At 40.4% G+C, this 18,573-nt stretch overlaps 1 protein-coding gene across 4 annotated transcripts in view; it reads left to right on the forward strand.

Moving 5' to 3' along the window:
- BTRC (beta-transducin repeat containing E3 ubiquitin protein ligase) overlaps nt 1-18,573 on the forward strand; it is a 324,424-nt gene that overhangs the window by 205,050 nt on the left and 100,801 nt on the right. For all 4 annotated transcript variants that reach the window (XM_073596174.1, XM_073596175.1, XM_073596177.1 and 1 more), the window contains one exon: nt 5,122-5,353. In XM_073596174.1, coding sequence (XP_073452275.1) covers nt 5,122-5,353 — 232 coding nt within the window. The remainder of the gene's footprint in view (nt 1-5,121; nt 5,354-18,573) is intronic.

Here is an 18,573-nt window from a genome sequence, read left to right on the forward strand (position 1 = left end):
AAAAAAAGTTCCTCTGAGGGAAATTTAAAAGCCATACCCACCCTTTTAGATGCTGTCCTCAAGATTCCTAAAAATACAGGGGGAAGTATGGTGATTCAATCTTAGGTCCGTTATTCAAAGCAATAAGTTTTCTAGGCAGTCGCCACATCACCAGATTTGGAAGACACCAAAAACACAAAAGAAGACCAGAGCGTTTAGAAGAATATCAGTAAATCGTTCCAAGCTCAGGATTAATACTTCGTACACACGATGAAGTTATCAGACGAATGATCGTTTTTTTTAACTGCTACAGAATAAAAATTCAGAAGTGATGTTATGTACTGTAGTGTATTCATATTGTATTTTCGGACGAAGACTGTACTAATTAAATGAAAATTGTACAATCTGGTATCGTACAAAAAAGATTTTTGTGTTTGTCCCTTCGAATAATAACGTATGAACTGTCGTGATTGGCTCTCAAAAGCTGTGTACTAACCATCAGATTATCGTACGATCGCTTCAAAACGGTATTTTTCGTCCGATAACAACAACTTATAAAGCCATCCACAACTCGGCTCCCAGCTACATCACTAACCTAGTCTCAAAACCAAATCATTCTCTTCGTTCCTTCCAAGACCTCCTGCTCTCTAGCTCCCTTGTCACCTCCCCCCCATGCTTGCTTCCATGGATCTGCCTACTTCAATCTGTTTGTCTATTTCTTACTCTGTCCACTTATGGGCGATTCCTGAAAACCCTTCCCTTCAAAGAAGCCTGTCCTTCCACCTCCTCCATCAGCTCATCCCCCACAGTTATTACCTTTTGTATCACTTGACCCTCCCTTTTAGATTGTGAGCTGTAACAAGCAGGGCCTTTTGATTCCTCCTGTATTGAATTGTATTGTAACTGTACTGTCTGCCCTCATGTTGTAAAGCGCAAACTAATGGCACTATATAAATCCTGTATAATAATAATGCGTGGATACTGTATGCCTGAATTATCCTGGGTAACATCCCTCTGGGACTCAAATGGAAAGGTCTTTCCACTCCTCTATGGAGGCCTACTCTTTGTGGTGCAGTCACTGATTCTCCCTCTGCCTAATGCCTCTTCAGGCATGCAATTGAAAGAAAAATGGCTGACTGAGACCCATTTATGGCTGTGCTGGGTAGTCAGTACTGGGGAGATCTTTTCTTTTGAGTCCCAGAGAAACATAAGCAGGTAGTATAGTGGATCAGCCCTATGTCATATACTGTGATACAAAAAAAGACGCCACTTGCTCCCATCTATAGCTGGCTATCGCAGTAAGAAGCATTGAAAGGCTAACAGGTACAAACAAGGCCAAGGATAAAAACCAAGCTTAACTTACCACCAGCCCACAGACAACCAAATAACCTGTCTAATGTATGCGTTAAAAGCAGGGGTTTAGTCTGCACACATTTGCAAATGCATGCGTAAGCCACAGAGCCTCGTCAAGGCACCCTGGTATCTGTGCTACCTGACACTAATTTATAAGTGTCCCCACAGTGGAGGCACATGCATTCTGATAGATAGGTGAGAGCAGGTGGACTGAAGGGGAGCCACCCCTTCTTAAAGGTACAGGGGCACACTGAACACCCAGCATATAGCACAATGGCTGCAACGGTGTCAGTGCGTTGCCTGACCAAAAAACACGACAGTGAAACAAAAAAGACGTCACTTGCTCCCATCTATAGCTGGCTATCGCAGTAAGAAGCATTGGAAGGCTAACAACAGGTACAAACAAGGCCAAGGGTAAATCCAAGGGAAAAACCAAGCTTAACTTGCCACCAACCCGCAGACAACAAAATAACCTGTCTTATGTATGCGTTAAAAGCAGGGGTTTAGTCTGCACACATTTGCAAATGCATGCGTAAGCCAGTATATGTCATATACTGTACTGGTAATTGAGCTATCTAGTGAAAATGCTAGTTGCTTGACTACCTCTGGATCCCAGGGCTGTCTTTGAATAAGACCTCCAGAGTAAAGAAGTCATGATGAAGTCTGATCTCTTTTGCACAATTCTATAAGATTACTGACTTTGTAACTGCTGAAGCCATAGGATCAACTTAAAGCAGAGTTCCCACTAAAAAAAAAAAAAAATTAAGTCAGCAGCTACACATACTGCAGCTGCTGACTTTTAATAATCAGACACTTACCTGTCCCAGGGTCCAGCAATGCGGGGGTTCGAAGCCCCGCTCATCTCCCCCTCGGTGGGGCCAGCATTTTACCTGTGGGCGCCCGGTTGTGGCTTCACAGCCTGGCACCTACTGCGCATGCCCACGCCGCGCGCCGTGACTGCCGCGCAATCATCTGGGACCTGTCACGTGTCAAAGATGATTGCCTAGGGGGGGGCTGATCTCCCTTCCTGCTCCGAGGGAAGTGACGTCAGGAGCCCAGGCACCGAAGGAGGCAGATTACGAGTGACCCGCTAGCAACAGGCATTAAAGAGGTGAGTAAAAAAGAAAAGAATTTCTCCAAATGTTTTTTTTTTTTTTTCATGCACATGAATGATTTTTTTTTTTTTTGGGTGGAACTCCACTTTAACATCTAGGGAGCTTGTGTTTTCTTATATGGAGCTCAGCAGTGGCAGGCTTTATACTTCATTGTAAATTCTTGTGCCTCGTTTAGACAATGCGTGTAGGAATTTACCTTGACCTAGTTTTGTTTACAGTACTTGGCACTTAAGATTTCTGTAGTTTATTAAGCAGGTTCAAAGGCTACTATGAGTATTCACTTGATGCCGGGGATTAGTCAGGTCAGCTAATATAATAGGATAGAGGCTTTCCTGTGATCAGCAGCATCGGGAAAACTTGCTTTATTGACCAAATGATTCACTTAGGCATATTCCCGAGCCAGCTGATTTCTAGGCCTCCCAAAGGAAGAATGTTTGTGGAAGTAGCGAGCTCTACTGTATGATCCTCTACTCTTGGAGTAGAGCGGCCATGCGTAAAAGTGCCCTAGATAATGCTGATGATGTCCTCCATGGTGTTATTTATACACGCAGCAGTTCATATAGCACAGTTCTGTGCACATACAGTATGAAAGATGCTGAGCGCTACATACACCTTTGTTAGGTATTAAACCGGCACTCACTGCAAACCTATTATTCATATTGTGATTAGTGTCTGCACAGAGCCTGTGTATACTGTAAACTTTAATTTGCTGCACCAGCTACTGTATCTGTAATTGAAAGTTAGATCGTAAAATCTATTCTCTAACACTACTGTCATTAACATCCTAGATTGGTATCATCACTAAAACTCTCTGAAGCATTTCCCACAACCATCGAACTAACTGACCTGCTTTACCAGTTAAATGGAGCCTTTCCCTCTCAATGAAAAAATGATAAATTATAGCTTTACGTATCTGTCATACTGTACACTGCTGGCAAAATGCAACACCCCTGCTCAACTGTGTCTTTAAATTAACCATTTTAATTCTGCTCATATGCAATATACATACAGCGCGTAAAATAAGTATTGAACACGTCACCATTTTTCTAGGTAAATATATTTCTAAAGGTGCTATTGACATGGCATTTTCACCACATGTCGGTAACAACCCATGCAATCCATACATACAAAGAAATCAAAACAAATAATTTCAGAAATGAAGTTCTGTGTAATAAAATGGAATGACACAGGGAAAAAGTATTAAACACACTAACTTAAAATAAATTGTATTTAATACTTTGTACAAAATCCTTTGCTGGTAATGACAGCTTCAAGATGCCTCCTGAATGGAGAAACCAGTCGCATGTATTGCTCAGGTGTGATTTTGGCCAATTCTTCCACACAGTTTTCAAATCTTGAAGGTTCTGCAAGCCTCTTCTACGAACTTTGATCTTTAGTTCTTTTCATAGATTTTCTATTGGATTCAAGTCAGGTGATTGGCTGGGCCATTCTAGCTGCTTTATTTTCTTTTTTTGAAACCAATTGAGAGTTTCCTCGGCTTTCTGTTTGGGATCATTCTCTTGCTGAAATGTCCACCCTCGTTTCATCTTCATCATCCTGGTAGATGGCAGCTGATTTTTATCAAGAATGTCTTGGTACATTTTTCCTTTCATCCTTCCTTCTATGACATGAAGTTTGCTAGTACCGTATGCTGAAAAACAGCCCCACACCATGATGTTCCCACCTCCAAACTTCACTGTTGGTATGGGGGTGTTTTTGGGGTGATGTGCAGTGCCATTGGACCTCCAAACATGGCGTGTATTATGGCATCCAAAGTTCAATTTTGGTCTCATCTGGCCAGACTATATTCTCCCAATATTTCACCTGTGGAAACTTCTACTTCTGAGAGCTTTACAGTGACATTATCAGATTCCCCGGATGCAACCCATACCTAAGTGGTGCTGAATGATCAGACTTTGTCATAGACAGCCCTTCCAAAAAAAAAAAAAAAAAAACCCTTTACATCTATAAACCTAAAGTGCAAGTATTTTTATGTAAAGCGCCAAGCCCACATTCATAAATAGCTGTAAACGATAGTACCTGTATGGACATTAAAGAACTTGTATGGGTATCTTCCCCATCATACCATTTTCGTCTGCAAGCTCCTTCAGTTCTGCTAAGCATCTGACATGTTTACTTATTCATCTGAATTTCTGCATTTTCCACCATTCTATTCCTTCATGTATTTATGTATCTCAAAGATTGCATGCTTTTATAGGTATGGTTATAAAACAGCGCTGTTTTTGGACCTAATTGCCATTCCTACGTCCGTCCTGACCTTTTTGCATCTGTATGTCCCTGCCTCCCACTGAAACATATTCATAGGATTGCACTAAATTGTTTGTAAGGCTGACGGTGGAAGATCATGAAATTCATTTAAGTGCATTAAAGTGTCACTCCGGATTTCCATTTAACAATCTCTGTTATTTTATGTGCACTTCCAGCATGGGTGGTAATGTCCTTTCTGAGTTCCTTGCAAGGATACGGAGCTGTTTGCTGGCTGACAGTAGTAAATAGATGCTCCCTGTCAGACAGTTTATATGTCTGAATCTTTTTTTCTCCTGTTGTGTAACAGATGCATTTTGTAAATTTATGTGTGCTTGAACTGTGTGGTGTGTACTATTGTTCCTTCTTTTTATTTATTATGATATCTTTTTTTTTTTTTATCCCGCAGACTAAACTTGCCAATGGCACTTCCAGCATGATCGTGCCCAAGCAAAGGAAGCTATCCGCAAACTACGAGAAGGAGAAGGAGCTTTGTGTAAAGTACTTTGAGCAGTGGTCTGAATGTGACCAGGTAGAGTTTGTTGAGCATCTCATCTCCCGGATGTGCCACTATCAACATGGACACATAAATACTTACCTTAAACCAATGTTGCAAAGGGACTTTATCACTGCACTGCCAGGTAAAATGTGTTCTATATATGCTTTTATATATAAAATGTACTGAAAAATGTTTCACGTTCACATTAGAACTTATTTTTCTTCTGCTTGTTGAAGGACACAAGTACTTGAATCTTGACTGTGGTTATTGCACCATCTCCAGGAGTAGTAGGGCACTGGGCACAAAAAACAAAAGCACTGTTGAGAGATGGCCTCTGCTTGAGTTTTGAGTAGAGTGGAGATGGATTGGAACACCTGTCAGGTTTTATTGCTGTCTGTGCCCCCTTTTTCTGAGATAACAAAATTTGGGTTGTCCCCATAAAAGTAAAAGAGGGGAAATCTGCCAGTGGGAGCACTAGTTCTGGTGACCTGGGGCTCCCTAAGGGACTTCCTTCATTTGAAGGGATTTCCCCTTATTTCCTGTTTGGCTATGGGATAGGAAGTCAAAGAAAATCTGAAATGGGACACAGATGGGGGGAAAAAAAAAATCTGACAGGGTTTATAATCCTCCCTCTAAAATATATAATGAAATGGATACCATCACAAATTTAAAAAAATGTTTGCCTATAGTTATACTTTTGTTTCTGTTATATTTTTCTTTGATATCTCATGCATACATTACATTTCATAAAGAACAGGCTAGTTTTCACCTTTTTGGTTACAAACTGCAGGATAAACTTGACCCACAATTTTCCATGTTCCAAGCCAAGAGTGGATGTATCTACAGCACCCCAAATGGCACCACCTTCATTTTTTTTTTTTAACCACACCTTGGTTCCATGCTGTGTTGTGTGTAGTACTATATTTGGAATGTACTAGGCCATGCAGGAAAAAGCACAGGGAAAGCACTTCCACGTGAACAGATGCTCAAAGAATGGCTTTAATTGACTCAGCTGAAGCAGTAGTCATGTACGCTTGCAGCATCACCAGCAAAAACATACGTATGGATGTTAGAAGATAACTAAGATATCTGAAACGTGGTCGTTTGAAAAGTGGACATAAGAAATTTTTTTTTTTCCATTATTAAAGACTAAATGACTAGCATTCCTTTTAAAAAAAAAAAAAAAAAAAGGGACTAATTATTATATTAGTAAAGCTGCATTTTAGGAAGAACATTAGCCGAGATTAAAGTGGAACTACAGTCTGCCGATTACTCACCTCTGTTTCAGCAATCCCAATGCTGGATCACTTGCCGGCCACTGACATCTTTACCCCAAGCTTCCTCCAAGGTGGTTTTCAGCTTCTTTGCTTTTCTGGCTGGGATGATGTGACTCTGGCACATGACCATGGCAATCATTCATCCCACACTGAGTGAGTATGTGCAGCTCAGAGGACATTTAAAAACAGACCCTGAACAGATAGGTACAGTTGTTTTGTTTCAGAAAAGACATAGAATGACTCTTCTGCAATAAAAAAGATTTTGATAAACTTTTTTTGAAGATTCAGTTCCACTTTAATATGATCAAGTTATTTAATCTTGTTGTTTCTTTGTGAAACCTGTGTTAAAACAAAATGACAAGTACCGTATATACTCGAGTATAAGTCGAATTTTTCAGCCCTTTTTTTTGGGCTGAAAGTGTCCCCTTCGACTTATACTCGAGTCAGCGCCGTCTGTCTGCATGATCAGCGTGTCATGCAGGCAGACGGCGGCCGGCGTGTGATGATAGTGTTCGGCGGCTATTCCAGCATTCACAAGCCGCGCCTCCTGCTCATCTGTGATAGGCTGAACAGCTGTCAGTGTACAGCCTATCACGGACATTCTCTCATTCTCGTCCGTGGTATGAGAATGAGAGAATGTCCGTGATAGGCAGTCAGCGGTCAGCCTATCACAGACGAGGAGGAGGCGTGGCTTTTGAACTGTGGAATGGCCGCCAAACACTATCATCACACGCCGGCCGCCGTTTGAGGATGGATATCGCAACAGGGAGGCTGGAGATCGCCACAGGGAGGCTACACAGGACACAGGTAGGCTGCACATTCACACAGGACACATGCACACAGGACATGTACAGGACACATGCACACAGGGACACAGGACACATGCACAGGGTACAGGTAGGCTGCACAGGACACAGGGAGGCAGGCAGCTGCAGATGGGCATTGTTGACCCTCTGCATTTCTCACCCTCGTCTTATACTCGGGTCAATACATTTTTCCCATTTTTTTGTGGTAAATTAGGGGCCTCGACTTATACTCGGAACGACTTATACTCGAGTATATACGGTAAATAACCTGATCATATTAAAGTGGAACTGAATCTTCAAGACAAGGTTTATTAAAACTTTTACAACTTTACATTTGTGCACCTTTTGTGGTAATGTCTTGCCATTTAGCCTAAATAGCACCAACACACATTTACAGTGCATCCGGAATATTTTCACACCTTTTCCACATTTTATTATGTTGCAGCCTCATTCCAAAATAGATTAAATTCATTATTTTCCTCACAATTCTACAATTAATACCCCATAATGACAACATAAAAGAAGTTTGTTTGAAATCTTTCCAAATTTATTTAAAAAAATCCTATGCACATAGGTATTCACAGCCTTTGCTCAATACTTTGTTGAAGCACCTTTGGCACCAATTAGAGCCTCAAATCTTTTTGAGTATGATGCTACAGGCTTGGCACACCTATTTTTGAGCAGTTTCTCACATTCTTCTCTGCAGGACCTCCCAAGCTCCATCAGACTGGATGGGGAGCGTCGGTGCACAGCCATTTTCTGATCTCTCCAGAGATGTTCAATTGGGTTCAAGTCTGGGCTCTGGCTGGGCCACTCAAGAACATTCACAGAGTTGTCCTGTAGCCACTCCTTTGTTATCTTGGCTGTGTGCTTAGGGTCGTTGTCCTGTTGGAAGATGAACCTTCGCCCCAGTCTGAGGTTTAGAGCGCTCTGAAGCAGGTTTTTATCAAGGATGTCTCTGTACATTGCTGCATTCATCCTTCCCTTGATGCTGACTAGTTCCTGCCGCTGAAAAACATCCCCACAGCATGATGCTGCCACCACCATGCTTCACTGTAGGGATGGTATTGGCCAGGTTTCCTCCAGACATACCGGTTGACATTCAGGCCAAAGAGTTCAATCTTTGTGTCATCAGACCAGAGAATTTTGTTTCCCATGGTCAGAGAGTCCTTCAGGTGCCTTTTGGCAAACTTCAGGTGAGCTGACACATGCCTTTTACTAAGGAGTACCACTGGCCACTCTACCATGCAGGCCTGATTGCTGGAGTGCTGCAGAGATGGTTGTCCTTCTGGAAAGTTCTCTTCTATCCACAGAGAAATGCTGGAGCTCTGTCAGAGTGACCATCGGGTTCTTGGTCACCTCCCTGACTAAGGCTTTTCTCCCCCGATCGCACATTTTGGCCAGACGGCCTGCTCTAGGTAGAGTCTGATGGTTGCAAACTAATTCCATTTACGGATGATGGAGGCCACTGTGCACATTGGGACCTTCAATGCTGCAGACATTTTTCTGTACCCTTCCACAGATCTGTGCCTCAATACAATCCTGTCTCTGAGGTCTACAGGCAATTCCTTGGACTAAATGGCTTGGTTTGTGCTCTGACATGCACTGTTAACTATGGGACCTTATATAGACAGGTGTGGGCCTTTCCAAATCATGTCCAATCAACCGAATTTACCACAGGTGGACTCCAATCAAGTTGTAGAAACCTCTCAAGGATGATCAGTGAAAACAGGATTGCACCCAAGCTCAATTTTGACTGTCATGACAAAGGCTGTGTGAATACTTATGTACATGTGATTTTTTTTTTTTTTTTATATATATTTAATAAATTTGCAAAGTTTTTAAACAAACTTCTTTCACGTTGTCATTATGGGGTATTATTTGTAGAATTTTAAGGAAAATAATGAATTTCTTCCATTTTGTTATAAGGCTGCAACATAACAAACTGTGGAAAAAATGAAGAGCTGTGACTACTTTCCGGATGCACTGTACATTTACAAAAAAAAAAAAAAAACACTTACACCATGGTGTGTCACAGTGCACAGACATGAATTCTGTGCAAGCAGATGCATTTTTTGGTGTGTTTCAAAATGAATGGCTGCCCTAATACAAGGCACCACAACGCAGATAACCATGTGCCCTAATGCACACAAAAGCAAGAATGTGCTCTTAAACACCCAGCCCCTCCTGTTCCTAGCTGCTATAAACAAATGACTAGGTTTGATTTTTTTATTTCCATAAGCTGTTCTTTTACAGACTGCATTGAATGCCCCAAATTAGGACGCTTTGATATGCAAACTCTAAGCTGGCCATAGACAGTAAGGTTCTCTTTTGTTCAACCAGCAGATTCTTCCATCCATACAACAGATTCCTCCATCCACACAAGCAGGGTGGATGGAGCTTCCCCATCAGCTGGGTAGCAATCGTCTCAGATGTAATGACAAAGATATCCTCTTCTGCCTCTCATCTCCCCTCTTCCCTCTTGCTCAATTGGTATGTAAGACCTAAATTCATCTTTATTCCCAAAGATACCACACACCCCCCAAACAGTGAGGTTGTGCCTTGATGTCCAACCATCCCCAGGTCTATGGACAGCTTAACAATACATTTTCTTGTACACTGAAATAAATAAATATATATATATATATATATATATATATATATATATATATATATATATATATATATATTAAAGCTGAGCTCTAGCCTGTGAACTTCACATGATGTAGAAGCTGCAAAAAGTCAGAACCTGCCCCATTTCCTGACTGAAAGACATCCAGCATCCTCTAGTTCTATTTGCCCCAGTCTAATTGCTACTGGCCCACTCCTTTTTATTTATTGAATGCCAGTTCCTTTGGCTCAGCATTACATGTGGTTGTTCCTTAGTGCTGTCTGCATGGAAATGCAGCCTGTCTAGGAACACCCACACCTCCAGACTGAAATTTCATACTCATTCACACGGGGGAGTACATAACCATATGCCTTTTGGAGGGCTGTGTTTACCAACATGTGGATACACAATTATTCTATGCGTCCGAGTGCAGGCAGTCCCATTGCTGTGAATTGAGATGCAGCGGCTGCACAGAAGCAGCTGATGCTCCCAGTGAGACATCTTAGCGGGTGCAGGTACATGGACCCGAACGAAACCAGGATGTATGGAAAGCGGGTTTTATTAAAAATTGTAATTAACATGTTGATGAGGGTTAAGGGAGGAACCAGGGAAGGCAAAATATAAGCAGATTAAAATTAAACTTCCAACCTTCACTAAGCATTGAAGCAGAACTTAACTGCTGAATTTGTGCATGCGTGGTGGATTTATGGTTGTGCACACAAACACACATATTTCTGGTAGCTGAGCACTGTAACGGTCCATGGAGTGTGTGCGCACGTTCTGAAATCCGCTGTGCGTGGGCAGAAGTGCCATTAATGCGTGTCTGTATTGTGCTTGTGCCTTTGCCCTTCCTGGGATAGGTGTGTCATAGCAGTCCCAGGAGACAGTAGGGCCTGGACTAGGCCAAAAAAACAGGAAGTGCTGGTTTGCAAAACAAAAATCTAGAAAAAGGTACACATATATACACATACACAGGATCTCACAAAAGTGAGTACACCCCTCATATTTTTGTAAATATTTTATTATATCTCTTCATGTAACAACACTGAAGAAATGACACTTTGCTACAATGTAAAGTAGTGAGTGTAGGGCTTGTATAACAGTGTAAATTTGCTGTCCCCTCAAAATAACTCAACACACAGCCATTAATGTCTAAACCGCTGGTAACAAAAGTGAGTACACCTCTAAGTGAAAATGTCCAAATTGGGCCCAATTAGCCATTTTCCCTACCTGATGTCATGTGACTTGTTAGTGTTACAAGGTCTCAGGTGTAAATGGAGAGCAGGTGTGTTAAATTTAGTGTTCGCACTCTCTCATACTGGTCACTGGAAGTTCATCATGGCACCTCATGGCAAAGAACTCTCTGAGGATCTGAAAATATGAATTTGTTGCTCTACATAAAGATGGCCTAGGCTATAAGAAGATTGCCAAGACCCTAAAACTGAGTCGCAGCATGGTGGCCAAGACCATACAGCAGTTTAACAGGACAGGTTCCACTCAGAACAGGCCTCGCCATGGTCGACCAAAGAAGTTGAGTGCACGTGCTCAGCATCCTATCCAGAGGTTGTCTTTGGGAAATAGATGTATGAGTGCTGCCAGCATTGCTGCAGAGGTTGAAGGGGTGGGGGTCAGCCTGTAAGTGCTCAGACCATACGCCGCACACTGCATCAAATTGGCCTGCATGGCTGTCATCCCAGAAGGAAGTTTCTTCTAAAGATGATGCACAAGAAAGCCTGGAAACAGTTTGCTGAAGACAAGCAGACTAAGGACATGGATTACTGGAACCATGTCCTGTGGTCTGATGAGACCAAGATCAACTTATTTTTTTCAGATGGCTTCAAGCGTGTGTGGCGGAAACCAGATGAGGAGTACAAAGACAAGTGTGTCTTGCCTACATGCCAACATGTACTGTGACATACTGAAGCAGAGCATGATCCCTTCCCTTCGGAGACTGTGCCACAGGGCAGTATCCCAACATAACGACCCCAAACACACCTCCAAGATGACCACTGCCTTGCTAAGGAAGCTGAGGGTAAAGGTGATGGACTGACTAAGCATGCCTCCAGAACTAAACCCTATCGAGCATCTGTGGGGCATCCTCAAACAGAAGGTGGAGGAGCTCAAGGTCTCTAACATCCACCAGCTCCCTGATGTAGTCATGGAGGAGTGGAAGAGGACTCCAGTGGCAACCTGTAAAGCTCTGGTGAACTCCATGCCCAAGAGGGTTAAAGGCTGTAAACACTCATGTTTTTTCACCTTAATGCATCCTATGCATTAAGGTGAAAAAACTTCTGACAGTGACGGCCCCCCAGCCCCCCGTTCTACTCACCTGAGCCCGTTCGTTCCCTCGGCGGAGAAGCGCTCACCTTCTCTGCCCGGAATTCACGACTCTTGATTGGATAGATTGATAGCAACGCAGCCATTCTCTCCCGCTGCTGTCAATCAAATCCAATGACGTGGGCGCCGGGGGGGGGGCAAGTCCTGCATTCTGCATCTATGGATGCAAATGCTGGATTTGGGAGCATGCTCACAAGGTAACCCTCCAGGAGAGCGCTTCTCCTAGAAGGGTTATACGATGCCGGGAGGTGCTGATAGCGCCGCCGGGGGACCCCAGAAGAGGAGGATCAGGGCCACTCTGTGCAAACGAACTGCACAGTGGAGGTATTACATGTTTGTTATTTAAAAAAAAAAAAAAAACAAGGGTTTACAATTACTTTAAGGCAGGGCTGTAAAATAATGGTGGCCACACAAAATATTGACACTTTGGGCCCAATTTGGACATTTTCACTTAGGGGTGTACTCACTTTTGTTTCCAGCGGTTTAGACAATAATGGCTGTGTGTTGAGTTATTTTGAGAGGACAGCAAATTTACACTGTTATACAAAATGTACAATCACTACTTTACATTGTAGCAAAGTGTCATTTCTTCAGTGTTGTCACATGAAAAGATATAATAAAATATTTACAAAAATGTGAGGGGTGTACTCACTTTTGTGAGATACAGTGTGTGTGTATGTGTGTGTGTGTGTATGTATGTATGTATGTGTGTGTATGTGTGTATATATATATATATATATATATATATATATATATATATATGTAAAAAAAACCAAAAAGGGTTAACGCTGCGCTAGAAGCCCAATAATTGATTGGTAACTGTAAGGGATTAACCTTTTACCAACTAAAAACACATTTAATAAAAAACAAGGTTTTAACCCAAATTACCAAAGCAGCCAGCATAAAAAAGTCAGATACATACTCTAGATAATAGTAATATTATTATGCAGCGCTAAGGGCAGCCAATAAATGAACATAACAAAATTATTAAAAATTATTAAACCATAATATCATAATCAATAACATGAAAGAATACCATAATAATTCATGACCACTGTAGGATATGTGTATAATGAAATATTAAAATTAATAGTGTCAAATAAATCAAAGAGAGCACATAAAAAGTCCCATCACAAAGAGTGCGATTAAAACATTCATATATAAAGTTCATAAATGTAAAAAGAAGAAGAAAAAATCCGAAATCCGTGATAAAAAAATCCAATCTCCCAAAAAGTGAATACACCCAAGTGGATATGAGGCTCCTTACCGACTCAAAAGACCAACAGAGGTCTATCCAAGCATATGGGAGATTACAGGTTTCCCAATAACCTATACCAGCATCTGGATCTGTGGCTGTATGGCCGCGGGTGTTCCGCGGGTGGGCGGAGCCGTGGATACTGGAACACCCGCGGCCATACAGCCTCAGCCACAGATCCAGATGCTGGTATAGGTTATTGGGAAACCTGTAATCTCCCATATGCTTGGATAGACCTCTGTTGGTCTTTTGAGTCGGTAAGGAGCCTCATATCCACTTGGGTGTATTCACTTTTTGGGAGATTGGATTTTTTTATCACGGATTTCGGATTTTTTCTTCTTCTTTTTACATTTATGAACTTTATATATGAATGTTTTAATCGCACTCTTTGTGATGGGACTTTTTATGTGCTCTCTTTGATTTATTTGACACTATTAATTTTAATATTTCATTATACACATATCCTACAGTGGTCATGAATTATTATGGTATTCTTTCATGTTATTGATTATGATATTATGGTTTAATAATTTTTAATAATTTTATGTTCATTTATTGGCTGCCCTTAGCGCTGCATAATAATATTACTATATATATATATATATATATATATATATATATATATATATATATACACACACACGTATATTGTACAGTCACATCAGTCCCTAACTCACATTTATACATACACACATTAGGGCCAATTTAGACAGGAGCCTATTGACCTTCCAGCATGTCTTTGGAGTGTGGGAGGAGACCAGAGAACCTGGAGGAAATCTGTGTGTATGTGTGTGTGTGTATATATATATATATATATATATATATATATATATATATATATATATATATATATATATATATATATATATATATATGTGTGTGTGTGTGTGTAAATGTTATTTTATTTTGGGGGGGGGGGCAAAAAAGTCGCTTCACTCAATAAAGTTCTGCTTTAGCTATATTTATTATTTATTATTATTATTATTATTATTGCACCGTAAGCAGCATCTGTAGAGCCAGTTTAGAAGTGAACACTTTTTTAAATTCACACTCAGAGGCTGTTGGGCATTTAGAACTTGAAAATCTACTTCAGTAATATGTGCTTTAAAGTTAAATGCACAGCTGAAGAATAGGCAGTCTTTTTTTTTTAAGCCAATGTACCAAAGCACTGAAAGTGACTGCTTTGTTAATGACTAGCAGATAGTCAAACCAAAGCTAGCCTGCCTCTACAGAAGCAAAGACACGCACCAAAGTATTAAGTTTTAATGGCGTTTATGCACAGTCAGTTGTCAGCTGGGTTGGGTGGCTGGGGGCCAGTTGTCCCTCTGGGCTGGTGAGATTTTAATGGTTTAAGCCCCTGGGGTGCACCACTTGTCCACCACAAAAGCAGATGCAATTAAGCTTTCAGCTGCTCTGGAATCTCTTGGGATACACCCTGTGTCAATCATATGTTTTACGATGAAGTTTATTACATAGATCAGCTTGGCTCAAGATGTTCCGCTGCAGTTAACCGCTTAAAACACAAATAACATTTCAGATTTACAATTTCATTAGACAAGGGGAGAATAGGCAAGTATGGAGACTGTCAGACAGAAGGCTAGGGATCTGTATTCTTCCGGTTTCCATTCATCAGTTCATCACAGTGCCTAAAATATATTTAGAGAAAAAGAGTCTACAATTGTTGACCTAATTTTAATATGTTCTCAATGGGTTTTACATCATTCAAATTAAATCAGACTCGCTGTTCAGAGCTATTTTATTACATGCACATACATTATGTTGGTTACGCCCCCCAGATTATAAAACCTATAGCAATAAAACATAAGAATAAGACCTATACAGGCAGTCCCCGGGTTACAAACATCCGACTTACAAACAACTCGTACTTACAAACAGAGGGAGACAACAGGAAGTGAGATGAAATCTACTCCTAGGAAGGGAAATTCTCTCCTGTAAGAGTTATCATGGGGAAAAGGTGTCTCCACTGAAGGTCTATCACCAATCCTTGTTTTCACAACAATCCAAAATTTTCTAAATCTAATTGTCATTGGGAAGGAAAGTGAGGTGAAATCTTCTGAACAGGGGCACAGACAGCAAAACAAATGCTGGAGGGGTGTTAACCCTTCCCTCTGCTATCCAAAAAAACGTAAAAATTATTTTTTTGGCTGGAGCTACAATTAAAAAATGTACCTGTTGCGACTTGCATACAAATAGAATACAATGAATAGTCAATAGCTGATTAGTACATTCATTTATACTGCTAGATAGATCCTAGCCTTAAACAGAAGATTGTTCTTTCTTCACAATGGGAATAACTGTTTGGAAGCTTTGCAATCAAAGATCCTAATCATTAATTTCATTCATTCATTTCGTTGTACACACTAAAGCAGTATTGCAGCTTACAAATTCTTAGATGTTGTGACTGCATTCATTTTCTTTTTTTAAACTTTGTTTCCTTGATTTTCACCTGGTGATCTGTTCTGTTATTTTTCAACTTCCTTTAACCACTTCAGCTGCGGAAGGTTTTACCCCCTTCATGACCCGGGCACTTTTTGCTTTTCAGCACTGCACTACTTTAACTGGCAATTGCACAGTCATGCAACACTCTACGCACATGACATTTTTATCTTCTCACACAAATAGGTGGTATATGGTCACCTTTGTTTTTTTTTTTATTATTTTTTGCAATGTAAACAAAAAAAAGACAAATTTTGAAAAAAATCAGGGGTTTGTTTTTTTTGTTTACACTTTGCTGTTAGTAGATCTTTGTAACAGCAAAGGTTTCAACTGTCATAAATTGGTTAACCATACATGACAGCTGTGATCTCTAGTGGTTCAGGCTGCTGTGATTGGCCCAGGTCCCATGTGATAGCTAATTACAGCTTAGTAAACACAGCTATGTTTGAATTTATACATAACCTATGTGTTGACAGTGTAATCAGCCCCAAATACTGGGATCCGCAATCTGCTGTCGTAGGAGGGGGGGAGGGGGATCCGAGCATGAAAAATGGCGTATATGTACTGTGGCCAGTCAGCAAGTGGTTAACGCAGAGCTACACTGCAATTACTTCTCCTTCAACAATCCTTCAAAGATCTCTTTCGTTATCTGGAGACTGTGGCTACTAGACCGATTGCCATCCTTTAAAGGCTTCTGTATTGCAGTTTACTTTCACATGCTTGTGTGTAGTTTTTATTTGTTTTTTAATAAATCTATCTAAGGATAATGCACAAGGCTGGTGCGCCTTCTTTTTTACTTCTTGGGTCATGTGTACCCAGCCTGATCCATATGCGCAACTGTGGCCAAGTGATCGTTCTCGTACACCGCTAATAATCTACCCATACAGTCACCAGTGTCCACCATACTACTTCTTCCAATTTTCACAATTTAGATTAGTTTGTTTCATTTGTCTCATGTGATTTGCACATTACAAAAGAAGTTAACAGTGAAGCTTGGCTGTGGAGAAATAATTTGTATGAGCGAGTTCCTAATTTTCAGACATTGAATCGATTCAAAAGAAGACATGCATGGTATTTTACATGCTATTATGAGAATCAGCTGATGGAGTCTGCCCCCTTGTGCATGTGATCCGTGTTCACTCGTAGTGCGGGGAAATAGTTAAGATCAGCATAGTGACTGGAAGAAAGGAAGTTTTATAGTAGCAGCTTTTTTTTTTTCCTCTTCCTCCCATCAGAGGAAACTCATAATATACTGATCATGCTACTAAAATGTGCCATGTACAGAAATAACCTCCTGCGAGCTTTTATTTATTTTATTTTCGTACTCCCTTACCGCTAAACAAACGCAGGCCGAGGTTATCAGTGCAACTATCTTGTTTTATTGACTTCTGCTCCTTCGAGACTTGGCTTGAGATTAGACTTGAGTGGGTGGTTGAGAATTTTAATAGCCAAGCCCAATTTTTACTAAAGAGTGTATAAAACCCCCCTTTACTGTATGCAAATGTGAAGCCACTAATACAAACTACAGGACATTAATCTGCCTTTTAAACTGCTCCATTTGTACTGAAGATCATTTTTGTTCATCCAGTCATCCAGCAAGTGGACATTGCAAGAAGGGTATTCTGATTTAGTGCTGTTAATGAAGCAAGTCATTACATGCAGGTCCCTTTTTAAGAGAACGTTCTCTGTCGCTCTAATTTAAATTGCCATTTATTAGTGTTTTCCATTGTCAAGTTGTCATATGATGTCTGTATGCTAACTAACATCTTAATGGATGTGTCCTACCCCACTATATATATATATTTATATTTATATTTGGATCAGGAAAGTGGAGCTCATTCATAAAAATGACTGTAATAACACATTGTTCTCCACACCAGTCATATTACAAGAGGTTAAAGATGAAGTTTAGCTTCAAAATTAAACAAAGAAGTCAGTAGAATTTCTGATTGCAAACAAAGCTAATCTTTTAAATCTATTCTTTAGAGAATTTTATCAAGCATCTTTTGTGGCTTATAGGGAAAGGATCTGTGTCGCTGTACCTAAAACTGTTCCATGGTCTTAATCACTTCAGTCCATTTTACGAATTTTTTTTGTTTAAAAAAATCATTTTAGGCCTGAAGATTAGTTAAGAACCCCAAACGTTATAATTTTTCTGGATGCAGACCCCTCCCAGCGAATAAAATAGTGGTCCCAATTTTTTATGTCACACAATATTAGAGAAACCATTTATGAACTGCAAAATTACATTAAAAAAATAGATTAAAGTTAAATCTAGGGCACATAAATGCAATATACAGTGAGAGAAAAAAGTATTTGATCCCCTGCTGATTTTGTACGTTTGCCCACTGACAAAGAAATGATCATTCTATAGTTTAGTGGTAGGTTTATTTAAATAGTGAGAGACAGAATAACAAAAAAAAAATATACAAAAACGCATTTTAAAAACGTTATAAATTGAATTACATTTTAATGAGTTAAATAAGTATTGGACCCCTTTTCAAAACATGACTTAGTACTTGGTGGCAAAACCTTTTATGGCAATCACAAAGGTCAGATGTTTCTCGTAATTGGCCACCAGGTTTGCACACATCTCGGGAGGGATTTTGTCCCACTCCT

The sequence above is a fragment of the Aquarana catesbeiana genome, linkage group LG08 (assembly GCF_042186555.1).
Source record: "Aquarana catesbeiana isolate 2022-GZ linkage group LG08, ASM4218655v1, whole genome shotgun sequence".
Classification (NCBI taxonomy): domain Eukaryota; kingdom Metazoa; phylum Chordata; class Amphibia; order Anura; family Ranidae; genus Aquarana; species Aquarana catesbeiana.